The sequence below is a fragment of the Rutidosis leptorrhynchoides genome, chromosome 1, assembly GCF_046630445.1.
Source record: "Rutidosis leptorrhynchoides isolate AG116_Rl617_1_P2 chromosome 1, CSIRO_AGI_Rlap_v1, whole genome shotgun sequence".
Taxonomy (NCBI): Eukaryota; Viridiplantae; Streptophyta; class Magnoliopsida; order Asterales; family Asteraceae; genus Rutidosis; species Rutidosis leptorrhynchoides.
The window spans coordinates 226,752,698-226,774,114 of NC_092333.1; the positions used below are offsets into that span (position 1 = coordinate 226,752,698).

At 34.9% G+C, this 21,417-nt stretch overlaps 1 protein-coding gene across 1 annotated transcript; it reads right to left on the bottom strand.

The window, feature by feature from the left end:
• Positions 1–13,298: 13,298 nt before the first annotated feature.
• Positions 13,299–20,166, bottom strand: LOC139895425 (protein GOS9-like). Its single transcript, XM_071878137.1, has 3 exons — positions 20,092–20,166; positions 13,670–13,897; positions 13,299–13,523 (listed from the first exon to the last, which is right to left on the bottom strand). The coding sequence occupies exons 1-3, from the start codon at positions 20,164–20,166 to the stop codon at positions 13,299–13,301; spliced, it is 528 nt and encodes a 175-aa protein (XP_071734238.1).
• Between the last annotated feature and the right edge of the window lie 1,251 nt (positions 20,167–21,417).

A 21,417-nucleotide genomic window follows, 5' to 3' on the forward strand; every position in this document is an offset into this window, starting at 1 on the left:
TGGCACTTATGTGTCCGACCATGGTCACCCCCGAATTCAAGCGCATGGAGAAATACTTCTCGGGACTTCCTAAGTCCATCAAGGGTAATGTTACCTCATCCAAACCACCGAATGTTCCCGAAGCTATGCGCATGGCGCATACCCTCCTGAATCAAATCATCCTTGACGAGCCGGAGAAGGCTAAGTTTAAAGCCGGTAGTAGTGAAAAGAGGAAATGGGACAACAACCATAACAACCACAACAACCACAACAACAATAACAACAGGGGTAGAAACTATGATCAAAACCCGGCGAAGCGACATGAAGGGTTCAGGCAAAACAACAACAACCCCAACCCCAACAACAACAACTCCAACCCGAACTACAAGGGCACGCTACCACAATGCAAGAGGTGCTACAAGCACCACACCGGGTATTGTAATGCTGTTTGTGAGAAGTGCAAGAAGAGCGGGCACATCGGTAGAGACTGCAAGACTACCACAATGACAGGGAGGCCGAACACCAACGGGCCGAAAAAGTGTTACGAATGCGGGCAGACGGGCCATTTCAGAAATGAGTGCCCGAACAAACGAAAGGATGGCGGACCACCGCGTGCTAGAGCTTTTAATGTTAATGCAAGGGATGCACCCGATAACCCCAACTTGGTGACAGGTATATTCAAAATCAACAATCTTTTAGCTTCTGTCTTGTTTGATACTGGTGCGGATAGAAGTTATGTATGTAGACATTTTTGCGATAAGATTAATTGGTCATTAGTCCCGTTAAAAGAGAGTATGCTGGTCGAGGTCGCCAATGGAAAACTTGAAAAGGTTGACCATATTAGTCGTGGAGCTATTATCAACATAGCTGGTGCAGATTTCGAAATTGATTTGATACCTATCAAACTGGGAAGTTTTGACGTGATCGTCGGTATGGATTAGTTGAGCAAGATAAAGGCCGATGTTATCTGTGGAGATAAAGCACTTCGTATACCACAAGGAGATGGCGAACCACTGGTTATCTATGGAGAGAGATGTACCTCGAAGTTGAACCTCATTAGTTGCGTGAAAGCGCAAAAGATTATGAAGAAGGGACGCTTTGCTGTCCTAGCACATGTGAAAGCGGTAGAAACTGAGGTGAAGAACGTGAACGACGTTCGAATTGTGAATGAATTTTCTGATGTCTTCCCAGAGGAATTGCCTGGATTACCGCCGCATAGAGCAGTAGAGTTTCAGATTGACTTAGTGCCAGGAGCTGCACCTGTAGCTCGCGCACCTTATAGACTCGCACCTTCCGAGATGCAAGAATTACAGAGTCAACTACAAGAGCTGTTAGATCGAGGGTTTATCCAACCAAGTTTCTCGCCTTGGGGCGCACCTGTTCTGTTTGTGAAAAAGAAGGATGGATCCTTTCGTATGTGTATCGACTACCGTGAGCTCAACAAATTGACTATCAAGAATCGGTATCCTCTTCCACGAATTGACGATCTTTTTGACCAACTACAAGGATCGAGTGTCTACTCAAAGATCGATTTGCGATCCGGTTATCACCAGTTGAGGGTGAAGGAAAGTGACGTGATGAAAACTGCATTCAGAACCCGCTATGGTCATTATGAGTTTCTTGTGATGCCATTCGGTTTGACAAATGCACCTGCCGTGTTCATGGACCTCATGAATCGTGTCTGCAAGCCTTACTTGGACAAGTTTGTTATCGTCTTCATAGATGATATCCTCATCTACTCTAAGAGCGAAGAAGAACATGAGCAACACCTCCGATTAGTGCTTGAACTCTTAAGACAAGAGCAACTTTACGCCAAATTCTCTAAGTGTGAATTTTGGTTGAAGGAAGTACAATTCTTGGGTCATGTTGTAAGCGACCAGGGTATCAAAGTTGATCCCGCCAAGATTGAAGCTATCAGCAAGTGGGAGACCCCCACTACTCCAACGCATATTCGCCAATTCCTAGGTCTCACCGGTTATTACCGAAGATTCATCGAAGGATTTTCTCTGATTGCGCGTCCTTTGACCGCGCTGACTCACAAGGGCAAGAAGTTCATTTGGGAACCCGCACATGAATCAGCATTTCAAACTTTGAAGAAGAAGTTAACCTCCGCACCTATCCTATCGCTTCCCGAAGGCAGCGACGATTTCGTTGTTTACTGTGATGCATCGAAGAATGGTTTTGGTTGTGTACTGATGCAACGATCAAAGGTTATTGCCTATGCCTCCCGCCAATTGAAGATTCACGAGCAGAACTACACTACACATGATCTTGAACTTGGAGCCGTTGTCTTTGCACTCAAATTGTGGAGACATTATTTGTATGGAACTAAGAGCACTATTTTCACCGATCACAAGAGTCTCCAACACATCTTTGATCAGAAGCAACTGAATATGAGACAGCGTCGATGGATCGAGACGCTCAACGACTACGATTGTGAACTCCGTTATCACCCTGGCAAGGCCAATGTTGTAGCTGACGCTTTAAGCCGAAAGGAGAGGACAACACCTCTTCGTGTTAGGGCTCTGAACATCACCATTCATTCGAACCTCAACAACCAAATCAGAGCAGCCCAAGTTGAGGCTCTCAAGGAGGAGAACATATCTCACGAACATCTAAACATACTTGTCTCTCGATTCGAGGATAGGGAGTCTGGACTCCGATGTTATGCCGAAAGAATTTGGGTACCTCTTTATGGAGATCTACGGAACCTGATACTTGATGAAGCACACAAGTCGAGATATTCGATTCATCCTGGAGCGGGAAAAATGTACCACGACCTTAAAGAACAGTAATGGTGGCCGAATCTTAAGAAGGACGTTGCAACCTATGTTGGTAAGTGTTTGACTTGCTCGAAGGTTAAAGCCGAGCATCAGAGACCTTCTGGGTTACTTCAACAGCCGGAAATCCCACAATGGAAGTGGGAAAGGATTACAATGGATTTCATTACTAAGCTGCCGAAGACGGTGGGCGGATACGATACTATTTGGGTTATTGTTGACCGCCTTACCAAATCTGCACACTTTCTGGCGATGAAGGAAACTGATACAATGGAAAGACTTGCTCAGCTGTACATCAAAGAGGTTGTATCTCGTCATGGTGTACCTTTATCGATCATCTCCGATCGCGATCCCCGTTTTGCTTCTAGATTTTGGCGTTCTTTGCAAGAAGCCATGGGAACTCGTCTCGACATGAGTACTGCGTATCATCCTCAGACTGACGGGCAAAGTGAACGAACGATTCAGACCTTAGAGGACATGTTGCGTGCATGTGTTATTGATTTTGGAAAGGCCTGGGAAAGGCATTTGCCACTCGCCGAATTCTCGTACAACAACAGTTATCACTCTAGCATTAATGCTGCACCTTTCGAAGCGTTGTATGGCCGTAAGTGCCGATCTCCTATTTGTTGGGCCGAAGTAGGCGAAAAGCAAATCACCGGACCCGAGGTAGTCCACGAAACGACGGAGAAGATTGCTCAGATTCAAGCTAGACTTAAGACTGCCCGTGATCGCCAAAAGAGTTATGCCGATCTTAAACGTAAAGACTTTGAATTCAACGTTGGTGATCGTGTAATGTTAAAGGTTGCACCTTGGAAAGGTGTGATCCGTTTTGGAAAACGTGGAAAGTTAAACCCACGATACATTGGTCCTTTTGAAATATTGGAACGTGTTGGACCCGTTGCATACCGTTTGGATCTACCAGCACAATTGAGCTCAGTTCATCCTACCTTCCATGTATCGAACTTGAAGAAGTGTCTTGCTGTACCCGAACTTATCATACCATTGGAAGAACTTACTATTGACGACAAACTCCACTTTATGGAAGAACCTGTTGAAATTATGGATCGTGAGATCAAAACTTTGAAACGCAACAAGATTCCGATTATACGAGTACGATGGAATGCCAAACGAGGACCTGAGTTTACTTGGGAGCGAGAGGACCAAATGATGCGAAAGTATCCTCACCTTTTCCCAACTCCTCCATCTACCTCAGCTTAAATTTCGGGACGAAATTTTCTTTAACAGGTGGGTAATGTAACGACCCTAGAATTTCCAACATTTATTTATTAATAATTACTATTATTAGTACGTATGATTAAACGAATGTATGTTATTACATTTACATGTTGCCTTGATTGCCCGTACATGACTTTTTATGGCCCGGAACGTCTCTGCGACACACGAAACTTCCCGAATAATATTTTTAAATATTATTTGCATTCATGATTAAGTTTTATTAATCATTTCAATTAACTAAAGCTATTAGTTAGTTACTTGGGCTTAAGTTGGACTTTTATTGGATTACTTGCAAACTTGGGCCTTTTAGTGCTAATGGACTTGTGTAAGCCCACCCTACTTATATTTATGAATTAGTTAGCCCATGATGACTTGTAAGTAGCAAATTTAAATGGAACTAGCTAGTTAAAGGCTTTAGGAATCTTGTTGGCTCATTATCCCCATGAAACCCCATGCATTAACCACCTTTTGAAGCTTTAACACCTTAGTGACCAACAAACAACTCACCCATCCTTGGTGAGCTGCTGAACCGACGGCACCCATGGAGTAAATGGGTTCAAAAATCTTTTTTTTCACTCACTTGCTCACTTACTTCACTCTTGTTTCATTCTCTCAAAACACACACTTGAAATCCTCTCAACTTTCTCTAGTTCTTGCAAGTAAGTTGAAGACTTTTTCTCTCCTTCTTTGCTTAACAAAACCGAACCATAAGACACATTAATCATCAACATGCTTTGTTGTTTTTAATCTTTGTTTACATGTGTTGATTTCTTGTTAGTTGTTACTTACTTTCTAGCTTTCAAGAAGCAAACTTAATAGTTTGATTTCTTCATCTTTATCTTGTTATAACAAGAACATTCAAGAACATAATCTATCTAGTTATGTTCTACATATTTTGTTTCAAAAAAATTAAAGTTCATAGTTGTATAAACTCATTATTTGTAGTTCTTGAAGTAACTTTGAAGTTACTTCACTCAAAGATCAACTTTGGTTGAGCCTTTAAAAGTATGAGCAACTATGAATCATTTTCTTGTTTACTTAAGTTACTACTTCATTTATGCACTTTATTTACATGTTGTTAGTTTATTTGGTCAAGTACTACAAGTTAGACTTGATCTCATAATTTTCTTGAACTTAAAAGTTAACTTATAAGTTTCAAGAACATAGAAGTGTAACTTACTAGTTACAACTTCAAATACCTTTGAAAGATCCAAGTTATCTAGCTTATGGTCTTCTTAATTTGTCATAAACAAAAGCTATAAAGTTTACATACACTTTACTAGTTGATAATTTAAGTTTATAACTTGTTTTTACTTCTAAAGTTCATGTAAGTGTTGAAACTAAGACTTTGATGTAACTTTGGTTCATCAAACCTCATACAACTCTTAAGTGAGTTGATCTACATGTCTTGAGACTCACACTTGTGTTATAATTGTCAAATTTTAGTTGTATTACTTTTACATTTCATGTATGTGCTAAATCTAAGACTTTGATGTAACTTTGATTCATCAAAACACTTACAACACTTAAATGAGTTGATCTTCATGTCTTAGACTTGCACTTGAGTTATGATGGACAAACCTTGGTCAAGATGATGTTAACACATCAACGAGTTGTACACTTGAAGCTATACGCATCAAGGATGAGAACCATGATGAGCATCAAGCACCAAGACACCGGAACTCACCTAAAACCCACTGTTTCTGTCCAAAAGTTTCTGTTCAGCTATTTCTGGAACAGACCCTTGAACCTGGGCTGTTCTAACCTTGATTTTTAGATAGAACTTTTTGAGTAGATAACTTCTCATATAGAACTCGCCTTAATCCGAGTTATGGTTTAGGATTTATGGCCCTCCGATCGTCACTATGTCCTTTAACGTTGTGCAGAAATTTCTGACCTACTCGCACTTAGACCGTCGCCACGGTCAAACCAAGACGAGTTTGCTTCTGTAAATTTTACCACACTTAAGGGACTCATAGACGGAGTCATGGCCACTGGTCTCACCTTAATTCAGTAAGGATAGAGGCCGTGGTGACTGACTGAAGTCAGACCTTGTTTTAAACTACTTTCATAAACGAAACTTACTTTACGTCTTTTGTTTGATGATGAATGATGATGACCCTTAAGACCTTAATTACATACTTTTAAACCTATTAAGATGATTTACTGACCTAGTACTATTTGACTTAGGTTGAGGACATTTGGACCGTTACTTGCACACCATTTTCCCGACTACTACTTTACCGCTACTACTATCATTGTGAGTTATAGCATTCCCTTTTTACTTTAACTTATTTTGGGAACTGAGAATGCATGCGGATTTTATGTTTTACATACTAGGCACGAGTACTTCAACTTTATATATGTGTGGGTTATATAACGGCAGAAACATTCCCTTTAGCTCGGTAACGTTTAATCATTGGTTTATGAACCGGTGAACGCGAATCTTAGATATGGATCCATAGGGTTTGACATCCCCACTCGGGCTAGTAGCGCTAGCAGTCAACGAATGTTTAATACTTCGTAATCATACGCACTCGCCAAGTGTACTTTCAGGGGGTATTTTAAACGTTAAGTTAGTTACCAAGTGCCCACGGTTAACATATACTTTACCATACTGTTTTGAAACGCTCTTTGTAGCACTGAAATCTCGTGGCCTACCTTACATACTATTATACTTAAACTATAGCTCACCAACCTCTGTGTTGACGTTTTTTTAAGCATGTATTTCTCAGGTGCTTGAGGTTGCTTCCGCTGTCTTACTTGTCGTGCTGTAGAACCCGCTGCTTAGAGTTGTTATCGCATGACTACTTATCTTGCATTCAAACTTATTTACTTTTGAAACTATGTTATGTAACGTCCTTTGGGGTCACGTACACTTATTTATTGCTTCTACTTAGCGAAGCATGTTTTTGAAATGTAAAACAATTGATGTCGGTTATGACATCACCTTTTTATCATGAATGCAACTTCTTTTATTACAGCATATAGTACTTAACCTTGTAATGATCCGGTTGTTGATGATTCGTACACGATGGTTTTGTACGGGGCATCACAAGTACTGTGCAACCGTTGAATACTGGTCGTCCAGTCCGGTTGGGGTTGTCAGGCCCGATAGATCTATCAACAGGATTCGCGTTTACAATACCCATGTAAATAGTAGTTACCAAGCTACAGGAAAATATGCCAGTGGTACAACTCAACGTAGAATATATTTTTAAGTACTCGTGTCTATTTTGTAAACATTTATAAAAGCAGCGCATGTATTCTCAGCCCAAAAATATATATTGCAAAAGCAATTAAAAAGGGAGCAAATGAAACTCACTTTTTCCTTGAAGGTATTTAATTCGACTTGGTCTCCGATAGATATCACGAACCTAACCATATATATAATATATCAACATATTTTCTTTTTAAGTAATCGTTACATATATATATACTTTTAATACTTTTAATATTTTCTTAGTCCGTAGTTAGCAGTCCGATGTTAGTGGTCCACAATTAGTTGCTTAAATAAAATAAATAAAGACCCCATCATATTCGTATTGATCAGAATTAATCTCGACCCATGGTACCATGTTGTCAAATGACGTGTTGCGTACATAAAGTACCGTGTTGTCAAATGACGTGTTGCGTACAATCATGAGGTCTTATGATTAATCTTCTCGTGTTGTTTACGGGTGGTCCTGAAATATATAAAATCAAATCATAAGTAATTATATATAAAATATCATATTAATTAGAAAAGATATGATTAATTTACTTTTTCTCCAAATATTTTCGTAGCTAAACTAGCTTCGGATACCCAATCTTGTTTTAGTCGTAGTTTCTTCGTTACAACTCCGTTTTTGTTGGTTCAACTTGCTACTTCCTTGGATCGAGTCAAATTTTAAGAATATAAATTGCAAATACCTTAGTTTGTAATCAAAATCATAGGTTATAGGTCAAACTTTGGTGAAACTTATGAAAGTGATCATTTTCCATCATAAAAACAACATTTAATGATCATTTTTCTAAAAATACTTACACTTTGAGTTAAACCATGAAATTTTTATGTGTTAACATATTCATAAGAAATATCATTTTTCCAGAACATGAATTTCCAATTCAAAGTTCAAGATGGTTTTTAATTATCCAACCCAAAACAGCCCCCGGTTGCACTCTGACGACGTAGATTCAGTTTTTAAGATGTTCTTTGTAAAACCAAGTTATATCTTGTTAGGTTAGCATATCATTATGCTATATTACAGGTCTTGAAGTGTTTTAAAAGTCAAGTTAGAAGGATCTATTTAGTTTGCGAACAAGTTTGAAATCATTCAAACTATGTTCTTGTTGTTAAAATTTTATACCACAAAATAAGATAGCTATATGAATATGAATTGAATAAAATTATGAACAAGGTTACTACCTCAAGTTACTTGGACAAAGTTACTGCAAAAGATAAGAAATAATCTTGGAATCAAAGAGTGGTGGAGTTAGATCAAAAGGTTGGAAGTAAACTTCTTCAAATGGGTGGTTATTTTGATATGTTCTTGAAAGAGTTTTCTTATGGTGTTTAAGGCTTGTAATTGAAGATAAATGATGGGGAAAATGCTTGGAGATGATCAAGTATGAAGTTAGGAGTATTTTGAGAGATAAATGAGGGTGTAGGTATGAGAAAATGGAGTGAAGAAATGGTGTTCATTTATAAAAACGTTTTTAGTTTATAAAGAAAGAAAAGGATTCCTAATTTTGTTTTCTTACTAATAATTCATACTACTTGACAAATCCTAGTTACCTCATATCTAGGGCAGTAATAATGTTGATTAGGATGTTGATTTGATGTGTATATACCAATAGTAAATACTTATAGAAGCTGGATATGATACGGGTACATATACCCTAGATATACGTATAGAAATCTTGAGGAAACGAAACGAGAATTCAAATATAGCTATCTTTTGTGAATATACTTATATTGTTTTATGTATTTAAGTCCTTAAAAAGTGATTAAATACAGTATATATACGATACATGTATAAGCATTATAGATTATAAGTATATATATCAAAGAATGTTACGTATAGTTATCGTTTTGAAAACTTAAGTTAGTAGTTTCAAAATATACTTATAACTCATTGTCATTAGTACACAATGAGATGTTAAACCATCTTTAAATCATGTTAAATATATATAAATACATATATATACACAAACGTATAATTATCGTATGTTATATAGTTCGTGATATCATCGGTCATATTGGACGGTCAAACGTTGTGTAAAACTCCTTTCAAAAACACAAGTCTCAATAATTTGGATTGCTTATCATGTTGGTATGGTTTAATTTATGTAAATATTAATCTCATAAGTATAATTTGGTCGGAAAATTCCGGGTCATTACATGGATGCCACTTATAACCACAGATTGAGCACTTTTCTTTTGAATTCAATTTGCTGTACAGAGCAGTAGAATCCACATTACCAAACATTTCTCTTTGAGATTCCTCTTATTAAAGCATAGAACAAAAAGATTCTACAGTAGGTAAAGGTGTCATTAACATCAGCTAACTCCTCAAAGGACTAAAATGTTCATCCAAGCCATTCAAGAACTGAAACAAATGATCCTCTTCTTTCTGGTGATTCACAGCATTCAAGAAGTTCACAATTTCAGGAGTATTATCAGAAATTCTTGGTAGATCACTCATAGAATTAATCTCTTCCCATATACACTTCAACTTCGTGTAATATTCATTCACAGGAACTCCTTATTGTTCACTTGAATATATCTCTTTATAAAGCTTATACTTTCTAGATTCATTACTTAAAGCAAATCTCATTTCTAATTGTTACCGTATTTCAGAAGAAGTACCAACAAACATGATAGACTTGACAATTGAATCATAAACAGAGTTCATAATCCAACTTATCACCATGTTGTTGCAGGTATCCCATTGATCTGTTCTAACATCATCATTCACATGTCTAGTATGGTACCTATAACAAAACCTAGCTTACGCTTAGTAGACAAAGCAATTTTAATAGAACGCCTCTCCGATCAACTTATCCTGAATCGGTAAAGAACCTAAACCATCTGAAGGATGAAGAAACAACAGATTTTGAAATAATTGCGGATCCATGACACAACACATCAGCGAAAGTACGATTACAACATCAATTAGGTTCGAAATTGAACTTTGCAATTTCAGTTTCAGAATTCACAAAAAAAGGAGCTCAACTCATACGAACACATAACAAAGAAATTACACAGTGTTAATGCTAAACCTAACGCTCTAATATCATAAGAAGTTTAGCACAACACTTACGAACACATTTAAGAATTTGATTTCTCATTTTACAATCAATTGATACACTGTACACATTTGGTCTTAAATAAGAACCCTAAAAACCTAACTGAACCGAAACCGTTACATAGTTTTAACTATTTACATTCTAGCTCCTAAACTATCATAACAATACAGTAATTACATAAAAGGTCCCTGTACTTCATCTTCAGCTGACCCGTTTAACTTTGCATATAACAGAATCTGCACTTGACTTTCGTTGATCATTTGCTTTATATTAATCGATAACAATTCTTTGATTTTTTTTTTAATTCTTGCAATGTAATTAACAAAATAAGTCAGTGTATAAATAGATTTGTTATAAGCCTGTTTATGTTTGATATTTTTCAGGTTATCCACGGAGCTTCGGTTGACTTATCTGGATCTGGATCTTAAGGCTTTTTCCTTTTACTTATTCTCGATCCCCAGGTAATTTGTTTGTTACGTTCCGTCATTTTTTGCATTTACGAAGTATTTTGTTTTGTATTTCATTTGATTGAGGCATTAATACCCGGTTTATTAAGCATAATTGTACCTAAGTTTGTTTCACTACATATAATCTTTGTTTATTTGTTTAGGCAGGTTCGTGTGTTTTTTTAATCTTTAGCGATTTCATCTGCGTTTATCTTGGTGAGTAATTGTTTATAATAATGTGATTACTTGAGACTTTTTTATGGAAAACTAACAGTTATTTGTTCTTTGTACTTCAATTATTTGGTTTTGGTTTACTTACTTGCGGATTCATGGTTTTGTGAAAGTGGTACACGCTGATAATGGTGAAGATTCCCTGAAGAAGGTGGAATTGGTGTCTGATCATGAATAGAAAAGATTTTAATTTGTTAATAATAGTTTATGTCAATGGTTTAGAGACAATTGGTATTTTTTATGAAGTTCTGATGAGTTGGAAGTCAAAAATAGGTATGGATAAAAAAAATGGTCAAAATGACCTAATCCAGTGTAATTTGTTGGCAGCGTCATGGCCATGAGAGTCTAATTGTCATTTTTGTCGTCGTTCAAACCCCGCAGCGGAGATATCATTAATTGATTCATTCTCTTTCATCTTTAGGATTTGGAATTCGTTTCTCAATGTTTGCAACCTTGCTTTTTGAACCAATTCAGCCCCTACATATCGAGTTTTGATTGATTCCCAAACTTCTTTTACATTCTTGTGTTTGGAAACTTGCAAAAGAACATCTTCATGTAGGGTTTGATAAATTATACCTTTGGTAGTATAATTTTTCTTCTCATCAAACTCATCTTCGGTGATAGTATCCCAATGTCCATATGCCCTTAGCACGATTTCGATCATAATTGACCAAGTAGTGTAGTTAGTCTCAGTTAATTTTGGACATTGAATTGGTACCGTTCCTTGCTCACGAACGGTTAGAGATCGGTCGTTTTCTGCCATTTCTTTTCAAGAAATTTTTTTCTTCTTGCGTTTTTGTCTACGTGCTCTGCTTTTATCTTTGCTGCCGTTTTTTGCTTTTATATAAAACTTTCTCTTCTTCTTCTTCTTCTTCTTCTTATAACTGCTGCTATTGTCGCGACTAATTTTTGCTGCAAATTTTGACTTCTTTCTGCTGACTTTACTGCTATTATCTGCTTCTTTTTACTGTGTATTTCTGCTGCAACCGGATGCTATTTTCTGCTGTGTTTACACTGCTTGTAGACTACTTACTGGCTGTTGTTTTATGCTACTGCTACTGCTACTGCTTTTCTTTCATGATGAGCCTATGCTTTGATACCAAATGTAGGTGCAGTCTCTTTCAGAATCAAATACAAATATAACTTTAACAAGAAAAGAAAACATTACGTATGTATTGTGATATGCAAAATAAGAGAATTTTGGTACAATCAAAAGGCTGCTTTTTTTTCATATGTAGTTGTGACTAAATAGCCAAATAGCCACCAACGTACTGCATAAAAATAAGACCCACTAAGTACCACTTCCACTACCTAAAGAATTGGCACACCATACTCCCATTCTCCAACTTCTAGCCTAAACTTCGGTCAACCAAATACTAATTCAACTAACCACATTTGACTCCTTCAATTAAACTAAACATAGACTAAAACTTGATTAAATAATGACCAAAGTACTAAATAAATCAAACTTGCAACCATGCTTATCTAAAATGACATAACCGATTAATTAGTGCCAACAGTGCCTAAGTTTGTTTCACTACATATAATCTTTGTTTATTTGTTTAGGCAGGTTCATGTTTTTTTTTTTTTTTTTTTTTTTTTTTTAAATCTTTCTAGCGATTTCATCTGCGTTTGTCTTGGTGAGTGATTGTTTATAATAATGTGATTACTTGAGACCTTTTTTATGGATTACTAACAGTTATTTATTCTTTGTACTTCAATTATATGGTTTTGGTTTACTTACTTTGCATATTCATGGTGACGATTCCCTGAAGAAGGTGGAATTGGTGTCTGATCATGAATATATAGAAAAGATTTTAATTTGTTAATAATAGTTTATGTCAATGGTTTAGAGACAGTTGGTATTTTTTATGAAGTTCTGAGGAGTTTGAAGTCGAAAATAGGTATGGATAAAAAATGGTCAAAATGACCTAATCCAGTGTAATTTGTAGGCAGCGTCATGGCCATGAGAGTCTAATTGTCATTTTTGTCGTCGTGCAAACCCCGCAGCGGAGCGGGGGCCATTTAACTAGTTCAATATAAATTAGGGAGTACATGAATAAGGATAAACAGTATGTAACAAGATTTACGATAATATCCATCCACAAATATATATAATATATAGAATAGAAGCATGCATGCATGTGATACAAAGTACATATATGAAAATAGGGAACTTATTCAGATCGTGCCACGATCGACCACACAGTCACACAACATATTGATACAAGCTAGGAAAATTATTAAACAGGAAAGACAAGATGATAAATATGAAAGATACTAATATATATGTTCCCGCAAACTTGATGCATGCCATGATAACTCGGGAGCCTTATTAAATATGATCAGGAGAAAGAATGGCTCCAATACTGTCAAGGTAATCCCCATATTTGCCATAAAATCCAACAATTCTACCCTCAGTCAGAGACAGTGAGAAAGGAGTTCCTCCACTTGGTTGGAGCTGGGTACCAAAAGCCACTGACGTAATAACTGTAATGTTACTATAGTCTCCATATTCTCCCTTAATCTCAACAATCTTACGACCTTTGCTGAAGTTATACTGTGATCAATGTGTAAATAGAAACCATATAAGAAAACTTGATCCAGAAGAACACAGTACGTACTATTCAAATATAAGGAATAAGGAATATATATTATATTATATTTATATAGGGTAGCTAGGTCATGTATTATATGAAAGATCACCTTTATATCATAACCACGAGTTTGACCTCCAACTTTTGAAATGTGTATGTGTTTGTCAGCATCCTCATAAATGAAGGTGAGGGCAATTACACAACTCTGGTCGGTAGTCTTAGTGACAGTAATCTCTTTGATCCAGTATGGAGCAGGACCTTCATCTGGGAAGAATGTCCATTCACTATCTCCGCCATTACCCCCCCATGTGGCAACCTTAACTACGTTACTAGATGCCTGCATATACATATACATTTACATTATTATATTAAAAACTCAAATTGATTAGTAAACTAATTAACATATTTAGCATTCCTGAAAATTAGCATACCATTCTTATTCTTCTTCTATATGTAATATTAGAGAAGTATTGATGTATGTGCTATATCTAATTTTCGATCCATGAACGCCTATATATAGGCATGAATCAGGGGTTGTATAGTAAATATACATATATTTGTAAACCTTAATTAATTATTTACGAGACATGTACAGAGCACAACTAAAGCATGACATTATCTTATATTACGTGGCATTGCTCCGTCATGGTTACGACCGCTATAGGGACCATAGTAGTACACTAACTTTAATTTCTAGAAACTATGATATAATATAAACCCGTTTTTTTCTTCTTGGTATGGAATTTAGTATTTTAATTGTCTTTCAAACAATGACATTCTCATATATGGAGACGAAAATTATAGAGTAACTTTATTTTGTACAAATGAAAACCAGAAAAAATTGTATAAAACTGCGAGAACCAATATAGACCGTACCATTGATTATATTTAGATCTTAACATATTTTTAATTAAATCAATAGGGCATATATGATATATGTAAAAGTCGTTTAACTGTCATTTGTTACAACTATTATAGCTGGAGCATGTAAAATAATGCGTAAAATTACGATGCATGTAAAATAATGATCGAATCCATTGATGAATAACTTTGCAACCTTCACCATTAATAAATCAGATTTATCAAATTCCATCATTTAATCAGTTATGTGTAGCCATTAACAGACTACACCCATGAACTGCATCTTTTTATTTTATTTATTATGATTATATTATTATTATTTTATTTCTAATATTAAAATAAAAAAGAGATTAGATAAAATGTGTTCCAACTTGATTTTTCTTCATGTTCACATATAAACAATACTCGTATTTCTTTTAGTTACCAATGTGCACACATGAACGGTTCAAACTCCACTTTCTTTCAAATTCGTTGTGCACATATGAACGATTTGATCCCCGCTTTCTCTCGAGTCCGACGTGCACATATATTCCAAAACCAAATCGTGTATCAAACCCCGTTTTCTTTCGAATCCGATGTTCATTCGATGTGCGAATATATATCGAATCCAATGTGCACATATGATATAATATAGGTTTGTTTCGTGTCCAATGTAAACATATGAACAAGTCGTCTTCATTCAAATCCGATAAGTTTTCTACGTTCACATCTAAACAACCCGTAGTTGTTACATATATGCACACATGAACAATTTCTATGTCATCATCTTCATTCATGTATTTAACCCAAATAACATAATGTGAAAACGTATAATTTGGTGTGTAGCAATACTAACTAACAAATATATCAATAACCCTTTTCACGAAATCGAACTTGATCGAAACACAAAAGTTAATTCGGTATGATAAAAAAATAAAAATGAACAAAAAAACCACACAAATACTCCATAAGAAACTCACCTTTACTAACAAAAAAGCTTTAAAATAAAACATGTTGATACATTTGTTCAAAAGTTTATTAGTATGGTATTTTGTTTTCTTCCAAGCCAAAAGGATTAATAATCATCTGTAGTGTTGTTGTTCTATTGATCTAAGATGAAAATTTGAGAAGTGAATGAAAGAGATATGGGAAAGAACGGTTTTGTTTCAAGAATTTTTTTTTTAAATAGTGTTTTTTGGAATTTTAAAATAAAACATGTTGATACATTTGTTCAAAAGTTTATTAGTATGGTATTTTGTTTTCTTCCAAGCCAAAAGGATTAATAATCATCTGTAGTGTTGTTGTTCTATTGATCTAAGATGAAAATTTGAGAAGTGAATGAAAGAGATATGGGAAAGAATGGTTTTGTTTCAAGAATTTTTTTTTAAATAGTGTTTTTTGGTGGTGTTTTTGCAAAAATAGAAATTAGATTTTTTTTTTTTACAAAATCAGTAAAACCGGAGTTTGAAACTCCGGTTTCAGTCAATCCGGATTTTCAAACTCCGGTTTGTACCCTTTTTGATACAAATTCGAGTTTAAAAAAAAAAAAAAAACTTCAACCGCTAGTCTGCTACAGTGCTTCATGAACATCAAAATTTCAAATCAACAATTGGAGAAATCTAAAATTGCAGAAGTGTTAGAAATCTTGTCGTGAATCTATCTGCAAATTCTCAGCTTATAATTCCTCTTGATGATTACGAATTCGTGAGTCAAAGTTCGTGTTAAAAAGTCAACTAAATCTTCATTCTTCGAATTCGTGAAATCTGTGATGTTTTAGGCTATGAATTCGAGTGAAAAAGCTTAGGAATCTGATTTAGAGCAACTTTGATGAAGGAATTGTCGAGTAAAAACAATTAAATCATGAAATTCAATTTTCAATTGCTCATGGAAGCCGTTAGGGACAAACTGGAGCAGATTGACTGAAACCGGAGTTCCAAACTCCGGTTTTACTAGTTTTGTAAAAAAAAAAAAAATCATGATTTCTATTTTTGCAAAACCACCATAAAAAAACTATTTCAAAAAACAAATTCTTGTTTCAACGTCAGGAAATCATTTAATAAGGCGTAGTGTAAATTACTACATTACCCATTTCTCTATTTTAAATATTAATGTAATGTAATTTCTTTTATATATAATTACTACATTGCCATAATCAATTTCAGCAATTGATTAAATCATCTAACGATTCACAGTTCTCGTCTTTTTCTTAGTTCTCAATTGAACCTTTTAGTATATATATATATGTATATATATATATATATATCTATATATATATATATATATATATATGTATATATATATAGTGGTAGGATCAAGGGGGAAGTAACCAATCCAGGAGAAGCGGGGGGAAATAATTTTTTTTTCCTTTTTTTGAAAAAACTTTGTTCACGAACATTATAGATTGAATGAAAATATGAATATTTAATAAAGACACTTTGTGATAAATGTTTTTGTTTTGGCGGAAAAACGCTCGAAGAATAAATATATAACAATTATCGTGTTTTACGAGCGTATTTTGAGGTTTTAGATATTAGGGTTTAGATATTAGGGTTTAGATATTAGGGTTTAGAAATTTAGGGTTTAGGGTTTAGATTTAGGATTTAGATTGAGTTTTTAATACGAACGGTTTAGAGTTTATGGTTTAGAGTTTTGAGACTAAACCCAAAACACTAAACCCTAAACCCTAAACTGTAAATCGGGCTAAATTTTGACAAAAAGTACTTCACAAAACATGGAAAAAAAAACGTTAACATTCTTCACGATCAATATTATCTTGAATGTTATTTTTGTCGATCGTTTTTCCGCCTAAATAATAACATTATCACGAAGTGTTTTTTTTAAATGTTCATATTTTCGTGTGATCTTGATGCTTGAAAAAAAATTCCAAAAAAATGAAAAAAAAAATTTGCTTTCCCCCGCTTCCCCCCAATTGGTTACTTCCCCATTAGTCCTGCCCGTGATATATATATATATATATATATATATATATATATATATATATATATATATATATATATATATATATATATATATATATATATATATATATAGTGTTTACGGTTGTTCTCTGCTTTCGAGCCTTGTAGTACTTTTATCTCGTTGCATCTTTTGTTTAGTCTTTTTCATCGATTGATGAACAAAATTTATTTTTATATTATCGTTATTTTAACAAAATAAAAAAAAAATATAGTACTTGTTGGCATATACAGATGACAAAAGATAAAAGGAGTTGGGCAATAAGCTCTAGTATACTAAGAGGGCTGGGAGTGGAGCTCGTCGGACCCCTGTCCCCCACCATGTCACTTGGTGACACCACTCTCCTCTTCAGTCTCCAAGTCGCGTCCCACCTCTGTCAGTCACCAAGGTGACGAGAAATCAGGCATTTTTATTTGTATTTATGTTAATTTTTATATCCCAAGTGACTTAGGTTACCACTCTTCACTTTTTCTTATTCATCAAGTCCCACTTCACATGTCAAGTGAGCTGGATGACCACCCGTGCTCTTAGTATTTGGTTGATTTGATTTCTAGGTATGGGAAAAAGGATCACCGGAAGAAACGGTTCAAAACGAAAAAAAGTCATGAGAGATGGAGCTTAGTAACAAGACACGTGTACAAGACTTTAAATACATTAATCCTCACAAGCTAAAAGTCATCGTCAACGATAAATTATACTCCGTTTAAAATTGCTTTCACGATGACTTATGTAACTAAAAAAATACGTCTCTTTTCTTTATTCAAAAAAAAAAAAAAACAATACTACTGTTTTCAAGCAATTTAATACCTACTTGAACTTCTATAAAATAGAATGTAGCCACCCATTACACATAAGGCCATAATCATTGAGTGATGATGAATTCACTATCGGTATTTATATATATAATGTTAAGTTAATGAACATAATTTATTTGTACATTGGAACATAATTAAAGACGAAATGTTTGGGCTTTTAATCAGTTTTAGGAGACGGATGATATCTCAAAAGGATGCAACTCATCCTTCAACGCTCTAATGCCTAAAAAAAGTGACCCTCAAAGTTTTGGTGACTGTAGGCCTATAAGTCTATTAGGCACATATTATAAAGTTTTATCTAAAGTGCCTCAAAGTGATTGTCTTAAGTTATATCATCGGTGGTCGGTTTCGAATAAAGTGCTTTTGCCAAAAATAGATATATTCTAGATGGTATTGTAATTGCTAACGAGGCGTTGATCGATATGAAAGCTACTAAAAAGAAATGTTTCATGTTCAAGGTAGACTTCGAGAAGACTTTTAATAGTATTAATTGGACGTTTCTAATGGAAATTATGTGTCTTATGGGCTTTGGAAATCGTTTGAGGAAATGGATTCTCGCATGTCTCTCAACCGCTACATTATCTGTTCTTGTTAATGGATCTACGACAAAGGAATTTCTTCTTGAGAGAGGTGTCTGACAAAGAGATCCCCTATCTCCTTACCTTTTTGTTAGTGTCGCTGAAGGCTTGAATCATCTTACAAAATTGGCAGTCAAAAAGAACTTATTCAAAGGAGTATCCATCGATCAGGTCCACCTCACTCATCTACAATATGTAGACGACACAATTTTTTCGATGATTGGAGTAAGAGGAACGGTAGAAACCTAATGAAAATCTTAAAATGCTTCAAAGAAATCTCTGAACTAAAATAAACTTCAACAAAAGTAGTGTTTTCAGGGTTGGGGTATCTAAAACCGAAATCGATTGTCTGGGTGCTTGGCTTGGCTATATGGCCGGTACCTTTCAAATTACCTACCTTGTTTACCCATTGGTGCTAGACTGCTAGTATGAAATGGTCTAAAGAATGGGCCCTGGTTTTTGAAAAAATTCGAAAGAGGCTAGCAGACTCTAGAAAATAGAAAATGAACATATCTCTAATAATTTTATTATTATTATTAGGGTGGTTAAAGAGATAATTTATTTAAAACATCAGATCTTCTTAGGTCAGGCATATGTTGTTTTCATGTCATATAAATTATTAATTACGAGTATTATTTATTAATTAGTAATTATTAATATTAAATTATTATTATTATTATTATTATTTATTATTTATTATTTATTATAATTATAAAAACAAATGATTAAACAACCGATCGATCAAGATAAATCATGAAAAAAGTTATCTGAATTAAATAATCACAAAGCAACTTAGTTGATTTTGTCAATTCCTAAAAGTTTCCGTTTGGAATTTGCTAACGACAGCCTTAAGGGTTGTCATTAAAATGCATAAATAACTTGTACACGGCAGTTATGTTTGACTTTAATGTGGCGATTATTGAATTGTACAAACTTTTTATGCGTCTTAACGACAACCCTAAGGGTTGTCGTTAGCATTACCCCTTAATTAAATACGGTCACGTCTTGATTCGTATGTGATTTAGCGTACTTTTTCGACCATTTCATAAAGTTTGTACTCTAATTTTTACAATTTATTGTTACCCCATTCTAACCTTTTCATGAAGTTTGTACTCTAAATTGCATGCTCTATACCGTGTATATATTTTAATTTTTCAATAAACGGGAGCAATTTTTATTAAGATGTATTAAGATATACTAAGCATATTTGAGTTTTCAGTTAGTAAAATCTGAACGTGAAATCTTTTGAGAAGAATTCAAAGCCTCAACCACGGACTATTATGTTGTTGATAAATAGGTAAAGGGTAGCGATCGTAACTAACCAATTCGGCGGCGCTGATTCTTCTTCTGCTACCATCTCCGGTGATCATCGGCGGGTTCAGACGCCACCTCACCATGGTAGGCAATCTTCGTAACATCTCCTTGAACGATGGCCAGACTGTTAAGGCTCGTCGTCAAAATTCTCCTGTCAAACGCAAAACAGTTTACCGCAAAATCAATCTTGAATCGAACCAAGAAGTTAGGAATGAATCGTTTTACGTTACTAACTTCCCTGATAACGTCGTTTCTGATGATCTCTGGAATACCTTTGGTTATTATGGATGTGTCATGGACGTCTTTATTGCACGTAAAAGAGCTAAATCAGGTAAAATATTCGCTTTTGTACGATTCATGGGGGTTAAGAGTGTAATCGAGATGGAAAACAGGCTTGCGTGTTAGGAATTTTTAGTGAGCCCCAACAAGAACTTGATAACCCCAAGTTATCAACCCACGAGACAATAAACGAATAATAATGATGAACACGAAGAAACTAGCAAGAACAAAAAAAAAACACGAGAATATAACGTGGTTATATCCAATATTGCTATTGGTTTAATCCACGGCCAACCAAAGAGAAATTCTCATTAAAATTTGTAGGTGATAATTTACAAGGTTACATATGAGATTATTTATAGTAGAAAACAGTAGCTTAGGGACCAAGCTAGTATATTCTAGAACACGTATCAAATCTATACGGAGTAATAATTCATAGCCGACATCCAATATGTAAAACTTAACGTGAAAACCAATTTAGATGTCACCAATGGTGACATTATGTCACCAAATGTGACTCTCATTGTAACGACCCTGGAATTTCCAACTTTTATTTATTAATAATTACTATTATTAATACGCGTGTTTAAACGAATGTACGTTATTACATTTACATGTTGCCTTGATTGCCCGTACTTGACTTTTAAGAGCCCGAAACGTCTTTGTGACACCCGGAACTTTCACGAATAATATTTTTAGATATTATTTACATTCATGATTAAATTTATTAATCATTTTAATTAACTAAGGCTATTAGTTAGTTACTTGGGCTTTAATTGGTTTAACTTGTGATTTATTTGAACTTGGGCTTTGTTAGTGTAATGGACTCATGTTATTGGACTTCTAAGCCCACCCTACATTATTAGTGGACTTAATTAGCCAACACTACTTGTAAGTATCAATTAGTTCATGAACTAGTTGGTTAAAGAAGACTTGAAATCTAGTTTCACACCTTCCCCATGCATGCACCCTTAATACCCATCTTTTGTAAGCTTTTCATCCAAGTATCCAACAAACAAACTTCTCCCTCCTAAAATCTGCAGCAAAACCGTGGA

Bases quoted from the DNA above. Each gene is read 5' to 3' on its own strand.
- LOC139895425 (XM_071878137.1), bottom strand. From the start codon at position 20,166: ATGGTGAGGTGGCGTCTGAACCCGCCGATGATCACCGGAGATGGTAGC. The intron at 13,898-20,091 runs GTTAGTTACGAT...ATGTATATGCAG, and splicing joins GAATCAGCGCCGCCGAATTG to GCATCTAGTAACGTAGTTAA. The intron at 13,524-13,669 runs GTGATCTTTCAT...CATTGATCACAG, and splicing joins CTCGTGGTTATGATATAAAG to TATAACTTCAGCAAAGGTCG.